The 12,059-nt window shown below is 34.1% G+C and overlaps 2 protein-coding genes and 2 pseudogenes across 3 annotated transcripts; 2 read left to right on the top strand and 2 right to left on the bottom strand.

Moving 5' to 3' along the window:
- Positions 1 to 876: 876 nt before the first annotated feature.
- Positions 877 to 3,557, bottom strand: LOC108845951 (spermidine coumaroyl-CoA acyltransferase-like). The gene is made up of 3 exons (XM_018619159.2): positions 2,919 to 3,557; positions 2,257 to 2,514; positions 877 to 1,653 (listed from the first exon to the last, which is right to left on the bottom strand). The coding sequence occupies exons 1-3, from the start codon at positions 3,369 to 3,371 to the stop codon at positions 976 to 978; spliced, it is 1,389 nt and encodes a 462-aa protein (XP_018474661.1). The 5' UTR covers positions 3,372 to 3,557; the 3' UTR covers positions 877 to 975.
- Positions 3,558 to 4,486: 929 nt separating this feature from the next.
- Positions 4,487 to 6,335, top strand: LOC108812743 (spermidine coumaroyl-CoA acyltransferase-like; annotated as a pseudogene). The gene is made up of 2 exons (XR_008945160.1): positions 4,487 to 4,953; positions 5,075 to 6,335. The product of XR_008945160.1 is annotated as a spermidine coumaroyl-CoA acyltransferase-like (transcript).
- On the top strand, positions 5,493 to 6,335 carry LOC130511677 (spermidine coumaroyl-CoA acyltransferase-like; annotated as a pseudogene).
- LOC108812734 (CRM-domain containing factor CFM3, chloroplastic/mitochondrial) lies at positions 6,162 to 9,124 on the bottom strand. Its single transcript, XM_057009048.1, is given in 6 exon segments — positions 6,162 to 6,392; positions 6,460 to 6,549; positions 6,671 to 6,730; positions 6,822 to 7,225; positions 7,228 to 7,300; positions 7,368 to 9,124. Coding segments are annotated over 6 exon segments (2,382 nt in total). The 5' UTR covers positions 9,075 to 9,124; the 3' UTR covers positions 6,162 to 6,344.
- Between the last annotated feature and the right edge of the window lie 2,935 nt (positions 9,125 to 12,059).

The following is a 12,059-nucleotide window of genomic DNA, read 5'->3' as shown; positions in this document are numbered from 1 at the left end:
GGCGATTTATCACTTCTCATGCCTGGACGCGTAATCACATACTACGGTAAATCGAGATTTGAAGTGATTCAAACGCATCCTGGTTTTTTACCACGGTGCTATTATTGTCGCTCTCGACGAGCAGTTCCCTTTGTTCTAAAAGCTTTATATCCAGAACAAAATGTATTAGTTTGTTCTTCGTCGTGTTTTCGCTCCACCAACTATTTAAATGCAAAACTGTAATAAGAAAGACCCTGATTAATATAAGCAACATTTATTTACTTTTAATTTGTTTATAGAAGATGTGATTATCATTTCGATAATGACATTTATTAAATGCAAAACTGTAATAAGAACTCTAGACATGGTCAAGAAAGACCCTGGTTAATATAAATAACATTTACTTAATTTTAATTTGTTTATGTATGTTTAAATAAAATTTTCATTATAAAAGTAGTGCAATTTTAATACTCCTTCTATATCAAAATAAGTAGATTTTAAAAATTTTGCATACGTCAATTAAAAAGTTACAAATTTTTATTCAATCTTTCTTGTTTGTCATCTTTTTTGTTTGTCTAAAAATAACAATAACTACAAATAATTCAACCAATAAACAGAATATAAATAATCAAAATTTTCAAATTACATTTTTCCACAAAACACCAACTAAAGTGATAAGGAGGGAGTATATATCTAGTTCCAAAAAAAAAAAAGGGAGTATATATCTACGCCACCTACAATTAGCTAGGCGAGATTTTAGGTTTTATTATGGCCTACCATTAATTTTTAAACAACTTGTGATTAAGTTAGCACTTAGCAGTTGACCGAATGTTCAAAGGTAGCTTCAAAATCATACCATAAAATAGTTTATATTGTTTCTGTGTTTGTCGAACATTAAAATACTTTACCAGATAGATGAGTTCTTGCACGTTTGAAACAGCTGAGAATACGTAAACTGACAAAAAAAGATGAGGGCGAGAGTACACAAGGTGAAGATCAAAAGCGAGGACGAAGATGCATCAGCATCATTGCATCTAGTTCTTGCTTGAACTTAACCATTGCACATCTCGGCAATGTAATTACAACTCTAACACCATCTTCCATTACATCCAGCTTGGATGGTCCTAATATCATCCCCAAGTTCTTGGCACTTTCTTGAAACATAAGACCCCTTATATTCACAGACTCTTTCCAACCAAAATCCATCGATCCAAACACCGCGAGATTTCTTATATCGGTCATGAATAATAGTCCATCGAGTACCTCGTCGAATTTCACATCCTCCTTAATCATTCTCTCCATGTTTGTTAGCACCTCCTCGACATAGCTCTTGTCATAAATTTTTTTCTTGGCTTTCTTCACGAGTTTGGCAATGTCAGAGATTGATGATTCATGGAGCTCTCTCGTGGTTAATTCGATGAACACGTCTATAATTGAGTTGCCGTAGTAACCCTCTGGTAGTGGCGGATTAAGAACATGTCGGATTCCCACAACTATGCAAAGGACAGTGATTTTGTCAAGGTCTAGGTTTAGGGCTCGAGATCTTGATTTCCATATGCAAGCACTTAGAATTTCATAAGTAGTGAAACTCTCTTTTGGGATTTCGCCTTCCTTAACTAGAGCATCTTTAAGCATTTTTATATTTTCATCTTTAATGCTTATTATCTCTGTAACCTGTGGATCATATATGCACACAGATGAATTTTTCTTTTTTATACTTACCCCCATGTCTATTGAATCAGAGCAAAATGTTTATTTTTGTTTCAAACAGATAGTTACAAATAATCAAAGTTTTAACAGCAACAAAAAAACACTTTCTAAAATGTGATTATTTTAACATAAATCTATCACTTTTAATTGAATAGAAGACTCGAAATTACAAAATATAAACGCATAATACTGTACTAGTAATTTTTATTAATAAAATTAATTTGTTAGGGAAAATTCTCAAAATTACCAGTTTTCTCAAAAGTTTACCACACCAACATAAATTTATACTTTACGAAAGTTTATTCTAATCATAAATTTATATTTCTAGAAAATATAACCAATGTGCTTTAATTTTGAATATATATATTTTTAGAATGTTTGTAAGAAGAAAAGGGGAAAAAATCAATTATATATGTTCTTTTTGTTATTAGAGTAAAGCCTCAGAATCACAACTCACAAGCCATGAAAACAAGAACATATTTTGTTCTATATATCAATCCATTTTTTAATTTGATTAAATGATTCTTTACCTTTCCCAAAAAAATAAAAGAAGATTTATAAACGTACCAAATCACTACTCGACATATACGGTGAAGTAGCCAAAAGATTCCCTCTAGCACCGACACCGGCAGGAACTCTAGCCGGTTCATTGTCTATTTTCCTAACTAGCCGCTCTCTCTCCCATACCGGCACTGCCGATGGCTTGCTCTTTCCTCCGGCCAACTCAGCTAGAGAATGCATGAACCTTGCCGCACCGAACCCATCGCACACGGCGTGTAACAAAGCTGTGCCAATGGTGAATCCACCACAAGGAAACTTGGTCACCTTCAATATAGAAAAGAACTTTTTTTGTCACGAGAATATAAAAAAGAACTATATTGTGTTAAAATACACTATGATATCTGATATGAATTATGTTACCCTTTCAGAGAGTGTATAGTGCGGATAAATGGACCTTACTACGATGCATAGTTTACTATAAAAGAGAGACTAGCTAGCATATGTTTTGCCCACCAAAAACATTGAACTGTCTACTATGCATCATATTAATGTCACCATCAAACCATTCAAATCATATACAAGCAATGTTCAAGATATCGATAGATAAACAGTAATTAATAGGTGATTTATACGGGATCAGTGCTTATATGGACAGATAGTTATAACTAGGCCTAAACTGATTTGTAGAACATAAAATATGTGATTATATCAGAAAACAAAACGATTACCTGCACAGCGAGAGGATGATAACCTATCTCACTTTCACAGTTAACCTCGATATCAGGCACAAGTCGCAACGCAACTTCGTCAACAAAATTTTCTATATAGTTTAGCGAGCGGAGATCATAATTTGCAGAAGCGACCACAAAGGGGACTCCTTCGCTATTACAAACCAGCTGGAACTTTCGATCACGTTTTCGTCTCACTAGCTTGCCTGAAAGTGGATAATAGTAAACAAGAAGTTCGGACAAAGCGTTCCTAAGCAAAGAGACCGGATCATGTTGGTTTTTTTCATTTGCTTCGAAAACGTAAACAGTTGCATGCCTGATTTCGCCGAGAGGGTAGTTGTCTAAACTAGAAAGGGACAGATTTCCAGAAGGAGTGTGTTTTGAAGGTATAACAAGCTCAACGGATTTGTTTTCGAGTGATAGAGTAAGGCTCGAGTTGGTTTGGTTTATCATCTTACCAAATTTATGAATGTATAATAAAAGTTCCTCGTCTCCTCTTCTTGATGATGTTTATGTAGTGAAATATATCTCAACACTTTTTAATGTGTGTTTGCAGTGAGTCCTCTGGGATAAACCATGAGAACAAACAGTAACAGGCATGGAGTTGACACATTTCAATTTGCATGGCTTATGGTGCAGGTATATCCAACACCTCATCCTATATGATATGAATTGTGTACTTTAACACAGACTGCATCTACAATAAAAGGACAAGATTTTTTTTTCCGTCATTTGTTTTGTTAGTATTTAGGTGGGATAAATGTGGTGTGCACAAAAAAAAAGGTTGGCTATATGTGGAAATAAATTAAGTAGATGAGAGATGATTTTTGTTTATCATTTGTATTTGAACTTGAATATCTCATTTATTAAAAAATAGAGTTATATTTTATGTTTTTCTGCTAGGACGCCATAGAGAAAATTAAACATTAGCATGCTAATAATAATCTTTCCAGACTAGTTATTATGTAACTATATAAACATCACTACTTGTCTTCTTAGAATCTCTCAGTGTATTGAGAGAAAGCCTTTCTTTTCGTCAACAAGTTTGAAGACCTAAGCCAAAATGGCATCTGATAATTCTTTCCACGATTGAGTTTTATCGCATAGCCTTTCATAGACATTGTTTACGATGCATGACGTACATATGGTACAACGTATTCATTTTAGCTCGTTCCAAATTTATGTGCAAAAAGCAAGTGTTATTATAATGCTAGATTCCAGGATTAGTCTACTTTAAGTTTAGATATGTGAACACATTAAATAGAGTTCCAAACGCAATAGAAAAAAAAATCACGACATTATGTCTTTTCCTATATCTCGGTTATACAAAACAAACTCTCCTACAAACATATATGTATTCACCATGTTTGTTTTGCACACATTTAGCAATCAGCGACCAGAGATCATCAAACAAGACAAACATATCGGTTTCGTAGATTGCGTGTTTGGCCAACATCAATAGGTTTCGGCGACAAATCTTGTTGGTGTTTGTAACCGTGCGAGAAACTCTATATAAACATCATCAAGATGTGAACGTTAACGTTGATTTGATATTTGTTTTACATTCATAAACTTGGTATAAGATGTCAAACCAAACAACACGGAACCTTCCTCTATTACTCGAAATGAAACAAACTGAACTCGTCACCCCTCAAAGCACACTCCTCGTGAAGTCCTATCCCTTTCTACTTTAGACAGCGATGTTCTCAATGAAGACATGTACGCGACCATTTATGTTTACAAAGCTAATGAACATAATAAAAACGATCCTGTCGCTCTAATTAGGAAAGCTTTGTCCGAGCTTCTTGTGTATTATTATCCACTTTCAGGCAAGCTAGTGAGAGGAGAGAGTGGCCGAAAGCCTCAGCTAGTTTGCCAGGGCGAGGGTGTCCCATTTACCGTCGCTACGGCATCACTAGACCTCACTTCTCTAGACTATTTGGAAAAACTTGACGATGAAGTTGCTTTGCGTCTTGTGCCTGAGATTGAAATTGACTATGATACTGATTTTTGTTATCATCCTCTAGCTTTGCAAGTAAGTTTTTTTCATTTTCTTCGATATTTTCAAACTAGTATATATATCTATTTGTATTTTCTTTAGGGATTTGTTTTCATCTGCAATAATCATGAATATTTCATTTTGGTTTCTTTGGAAGGTGACCAAGTTTGCTTGCGGAGGGTTTACCATTGGCACTGCATTGACGCATGTTGTGTGTGATGGATTTGGTGTGGCTCAGATCATCCATGCTTTAACCGAGTTCGCTGCAGGAAAGAGTGAACCATCGGTGGTGCCGGTGTGGCAGAGGGAGCGGCTTGTTGGGAAAATTGATAGTGAACCGGCCAAAGTACCCGGTGGCCATATTGCTAGTCTTCTGGCCACCTCACCGTACATGCCAACTTCTGATCTGGTATGTTGTTCACCTCACTAGATCATAAATCCCCAGCACTAATTCTCTATAAAGTTAGTTACCGCCTAACGATTTTTTAATATTGTTAAATCTAATAGTATTGTTGATTTCATATGTTTTCTTTCTAGAAATTAGTTAATTTATACCTATTTTATGTCATTTAATCTTATCTTATATATATCCAACAGGTCACAGAGATAATAATATTCAGGCTGTGAACATAAAGAGGCTTAAAGATTCCTTGATGAGAGAATGCGAGTTCCCTGAAGAGTGTTTCACCACTTATGAAGTACTTAGTTCTTGCATATGGAAAGCAAGATCTCGAGCCCTTAAACTAAACCCGGACGGGATCACTGTCCTTGCCGTAGCTGTTGGAATCAGACATGTTTTAGATCCTCCCCTTCCTCAAGGATACTACGGTAACGCCTACATAGACGTGTATGTCGAGTTAACCGTCAAAGAACTCAAAGAATCATCGATCTCTGACATTGCAAAGCGCGTCAAGAAAGCCAAGAAAACGCCTACGACAAAGGGTATATAGAGGAGGAGCTGAGCAACGGAGAGAGACTGATGAGAGACGATGCCAAGTTCGAAGGTGTGAGTGACGGTGTGTTTTTCTTGACGGACTGGAGGAATATTGGTTGGTTTGGATCGATGGATTTTGGTTGGAATGAGCCGGTGAATCTGAGGCCGTTGACTCAGAGGGAGAGTGCAATGCATATAGGAATGATCTTGAGACCTTCTAAGTTAGATCCATCGATGGAAGGTGGAGTTAAAGTGGTCATGACGTTACCAAGAGATGCAATGGTTAAGTTCAAGTCAAATATGGATGCTATGAACAAACTTTAGTTCCATTGCATATGAACTTTCTTTACGTTAAAAGAATAAAAGTGATATGCAAAATATGTAATAATGTTGACTACATCTATCATTTTCACTGTGGAACCTGAAATATTTATCATTACAGGTTCTGACATTGTTATACAATATATGAGATTATACTTTGTTTATTACCGGTTCAAGTTTCTTCTTCCTCTTCCTCTGATTCCCACTCCAGAGATTCATCCTGATTCACAAAACTAGTTTCAGACTTTGCCATGGTACTTCTAGTAATGGTTCAGATCTTACTTTACCTCGTCAGAAGAAAAATCAGATTCATCAACTCTTAAATACAAGTTATCTTCCTCTCCATCACTTTTCTTGAGTGTTTCCCTATCCTCGTCCTATATATCATATGACAGTGTTCATTCAGTATGTTCCAGAAATCGCTAGACAGTAGTTAGACAGTGGGGCCCTTTAAAGTATATTGGTTCACTTTAAAAAGCAAATCAGAGATCATCAAACCTGTCCTGTCTTCAACAGCTCAATCCGTTCCTCAAGGTCAGCAACATGATGCTTTAGCGCCTGTCCAAACAAAGAGAGAGACGGATATAGATCAGAAGAGAAACTTCCCACACAAGTTATATTGAAAATTTTTATTTAATCATATCATTACTTCTCTTCTTTGAAGCTCAATGGATCGAGTGAAAGCCTTTTTTCTTGTCAACAAGTTCGAAGGCCTAATACGAAGAGGCATCTGATAGTTCTTCCCACGGTAGAGTATGATCGCATAGCCTTTCAAGGTATTATCAACGGATACCAACACTCCTCCACTCTCAGCTTCCAGAGAGATAGCTATATGCTTCACTTGCGGAAGAGATTTGCCTCTAACGATGATCTTTACGAGCTCCCTATGTTTCCAGTGTAGATGCATATTCTCTATGGTACCATCATACACTTCTCTTCTTCCTACCAGACAGAAGTAATGTGATGAGTTGAGAACAGTCATACTTGGATCCATACTCAAACCGATTCTGCGGTAGAGAAGTCTCTCTTCTTCTGTGATGATCTCTGAGTCGTTGGGAGATCAGATGGGTCAAGATCCTTCTGCACTCTAGCTAAAGCCTTCTCAGCTTTTCTCAGCTTTTGCTTTGCCTACATAACAAAACAAAGATCACCCAAATGCTTTGTAATCAGATAAGAGTGTGATGATAACACTCACATAAAGAAGTCTGAGGTCGAGATCTCTGATCAACGCAGCTCTTTTGATGGAAGCTGACTCTCTCTTCAACTCCTCTACATCGATACTGCTCGCCTCTGGTGCCCACCGCGAGCTTGCAGCTATAGTCTCAGCAAGAGTTCCAGCGATCAACGGGGCTTTACTCGGCTTGCCTTGTGATATGAGCGTAACTCTCGTTGAAGCCGTTTCTCGGAGTTGATCCTCTTTGGTCTGAAGCACTTCTATTATCTCCCTTTGCCTCTCGCTCAACGCCTCTGAAACCTTAGGCGGCATGAAGTCATTCCCTCTGTAGAACACAATGTACTCTTTGTTCCTCGAAACAAGCACGCCGCGCGTGAGTCTCTTGAGCTCCTCAGCCATTCTCTCGTTCCGTGTGTTCTCCACGCCGCGCTTGATCGCTATCTTCGCGATCGCGCTCTTCTCCCACAGCTTCACCATCGCCACAGCAAGTCCCTGCAACTCTCTGCTCCTCCCTAGAGCAAAATGCGGAGGGCTAGTCCTAGCGAGCCGACGCATCTCCGTCATTTCCTTGTTAGACAAACAAGGCTTAACTCCCTGAGGAAGAATCCTAAACGGACACCTGTACCCTAAAACCATAGTTGGAAGCAAGTCTGCATCAACAGGGAAAGGAGCACACCCTGTCCAATCATTAAACCTTGGACCAATCTCGTCCAACAGATCGTTCAGCTCGCTCAGCTCTGATAACTGCTCTTTAGGTACATTCTTAGGATAATTCGCCTCCTCTGCTATGTACTTCCTATCAAGATTGTTCTGTTCGATGAAAGACTGAACACACTTGAGCTTGTAACTTATCCCTCTGTACAGCACCACCGAGCTCCCTGACCTCCATATCACTAACCCACCGGTCTTCTTCTCCAGAACCTCGTGAGTTCTCTTCATGTTGAGCGCACAAGGCTCTCCGAACTTCAGCTTCACAACCTCATCACCATCCTCCTCCCATTTCTCGTGAATGGCTTCCACAAGCGCCTGTGTGATTCCAGCTGAGCCTACTTTGACTCTCTCGACCATTCTCAGAGCTACGCTCCTAAGCCTACTCAGCTCATGTTCCGGTAAAACTCTCTCTGCTTCTAAAGTATTACTCTTACTACTTCTCCATACTCCTTTCTCTCTCCCTGATTCTACCATCCCTCTTCCACCATCATCATCTAAATCGAAATCATTCTCCTTCCTATATCTATTTTCAGTAAAGCTATCGCCTTTAAGAGGCTTGGAGACGCTCTCATTAACCCATGGAGCAGACATGTAGACACTTGGCCTTGGGAAGCTAGACCGGAGATTGGAATCGGTTTTCTTACCGGTTAACCCAGTAGAAGATTGGTTTACTTCTTCTTTTGAGTGATGATGTTGAGTTTGCTCTTCTTCCTTCTTCTGCCAAGGAAAGTTGTTGTCTTTAGGGCTGATTCGGGAAGCCCATTTATCGCTGATCTCTTCGAAGAAACCCGGTTTGGGTTTCCTCTTCTTCTTCTTCTTCATCGGGTGAGTGTCGATGATATCAGCGGCGGCTCTGATGGTACTCGATTGAATTGCGTGGCTGAAGCGGTGAAATCTAAAACTACGAATCCAAAGTTGAGAGCTTGCATGGGAAGCTAGAGAGTGAAAGGAAGAGGAAGGTGATGAAGAGGAGGAAACAGTGTGGAGATTTACTGGGAAGTGATAGAGCATCGCCATTGGGATGATGATGAGTTTTTGGGCAAAGGAGAGAACTTTGTAAAATATCCAGCTTTTTCCCAAACGGTATCGTTTTAAGAGAGTGTTCCGAACACCCCTCCGTTTTGTATTTTATGATATAACATGCATGCCGTTTCTTGTTCATATAGAAAAAAATATTTTTTCTCCTAAACCAAAAAAAAAGAGATGAAACTTTTTTTACTTAGGTGTTGATTGTTTGAAGATTTTACATTGGTTTCTGGTTTCTGTTTTTCAAAATCTACGTTTTTGTCCAATCAAAATTTCTAAAAAAGTGATTCCCTACAATTTAGGAAAACTAAAACTTATGTTACTGCCAATCAAGATTTTAACAAAAGAGATTTCCTATAAAATAGGGAAACTAGATTTTAGATGTTTAACCAACTTTTCAATGAAAAACCAAAATCCATGTTTTGTTGGTTTTTAAAGATATGCACGACTACTTTTTTTGTAAATATATAAATACAATATATTAACACTACTTAAATGTTTTTTGTTGTTAAATCACACTACTTAAATGTATATGTTTGTTAAACTCTAAACTCTTTACTTACGTATTTTTCTTTTATTATTTATATATTAATTTTTTTAATCTGTAGGAAAATATTTTTCTTTACAAAATTTAAATAATTAAAAAAAAGTTAATATATTTTTCATTTATTTTTAATATATCAAACATAATCTTTTAATACATTTTATAATAAAATATAAACTTCTGCATATTTTGTTTGTGATTTATTTTATTGCTATAAAATTCATAAAACTGAAAATTAATATTTATTTGATATTTTGCTACATTTTACTGGAAAATATAATTTCAATAAATTTTATTAGTATTTTGTTGTATTGTCTTAAAATAAATCATCCCATTTTGTAAAAAGGAAACAGTAGTTTCGAAAAAGAAATTTCAAACTAAAATATACAAATCAAAAACCAAAAACTAAAACTAAAAACCAAAAACTTAAAACTAAAACCTAAAAACCAAAAATTAAAAACTAAAGGCTAAAGCCAAAATTTAAAATCAAAAACCAAAATCTAAAAGCTAGAAACAAAAACTAAAAACTATTGAAACAATCATCACCTTAATAAATAGGTTTTAAATATTCGGGACATTATTTAACTTACTTCTAAACCCTATATACATTATTATATTTTAAGAGAATGATTTACTGCAGGCACAAAATATATAAAAAAAAATATGAGCTGAAAAGGCTTAGGAATGTACACAATGCATGATTTTACATCCTAAGAGTCTACACTGCATGAGAATTAATTAAAACTAGGTGATTTTCCCGTGCTCATGCACGGGTATAAATATTTATAAAGTAAATATATATTAAAATAATTTATTGCTATTTACTTTTAATTTTAAATTAGTTTATAATTTGTATGCATAATATATTATAATATTATATTTCTTTAATTAGAACTATGATTTTAGATATTTTATATCTAGTCGACTTTATTGTTTCTACAGTCGATTTAATTATCATTTGGGTATATTGGATTGTATATATTTCTTTGAATTCAACTATAATATTTTTTTATTCTAAATATAGTATGATTTTGATTAATTTTTTTATTTGCATTTAGGTTGATTGTTGTTTTAGATATGTAAATATATTTTAGTAATTTATGTATAACTTAAGATATATTGTGGCTTAGAATTAAATAAAAATAAACCAAATTGTTTGATTCCAAGTTACGTAAATTAGTGTAACGATAATATTCTGAAGTCGCATGCATATATATAAATTTTACAAAAGAACTAAATTGTAACAGTTGGTTAATATTTTGTTTTCATATGTTAATGTGTTTTAAGTCATCCTATAATTTATATTTATAAAACAAATTATAATTATTATAAAATTATATTTTCTTATTGTAATTAAATCTATGATTTTCTATATAAGTTGGATTAGTGAAGTCACTCATGTTATAAATATATTGAGTTAGATATATTCTTTCAAATTCAAACCAAAGTATAATTATTTTATTATAATTAATTCAAGTCAAATTAATTTTATTTATCATTAAATGTGTATGTATTTTCATAATCTATATCAAATTAATTGTTGTTTTTAAATATATTAGAAAATAAAGCGATAATATATAGGAAGTTACATATATATGTAACTGATACAAGACATATCAATATCTACAAATAATTAAAATATTTTTATAAATTGTAAATAATTTATACCTTTTGATTATGGTTATATTAGATACAACAAACATAAAAACATAAAATTTCAAAAGCAAATTTAATATTTAAAATATACACAATTTTAATAATGATAAAATATAATATATTTACCTCTTTAAAGTATATAGTGCGATGTTGTTTTAAAATATTTTATAATTATTTGATCAAAAGATGTTTCTTGTTAATTTTTTTTATAGTTTTTTTGATATCTCTCTAAAATAAGCAGTAAAACATCTATTAGTTTATGTTACTTAATTATTTTATGTAATCATCTAAAACAATATATAGATATATAAAAAAATATTTCTATTACTTTGAAAATATATTGATATATTGTTGTACTGTTTAAAATTATGTTTTATAAGAAATAATATTTATTTTTCTAATATAAAGATAGTCTGTGAAAATATAAATATAAAGAAAGTATATTTTATGTTATTTTTAAATAGAATTTTACTATTTTGTGAAATTTCCTTTTTAATGAAATAATATTATTTATACATATATTTTCGTTTTTAAATTCGATTTTTAAACTTTATAAATGTTTCCTTTTTATTATATATTATTTGGAAAATTTTTGAAAAGGAAACTAAATAAAAATGAATAATAGTATTTAAATATAGTATTTTTTTTCTTCATTAAAGGTATCAATGTAATCAACTATCGTGAGAGTTAACGTGAGCGCGACACATAGGAAACTGACTTCTCAAATAATATTATAGAGATTCAAATGCAATGTTTATGCGACAATGAGGCAGAAT

The sequence above is a fragment of the Raphanus sativus genome, chromosome 4, assembly GCF_000801105.2.
Source record: "Raphanus sativus cultivar WK10039 chromosome 4, ASM80110v3, whole genome shotgun sequence".
NCBI lineage: Eukaryota > Viridiplantae > Streptophyta > Magnoliopsida > Brassicales > Brassicaceae > Raphanus > Raphanus sativus.
This window is presented reverse-complemented; position numbering and strand designations above follow the sequence as displayed.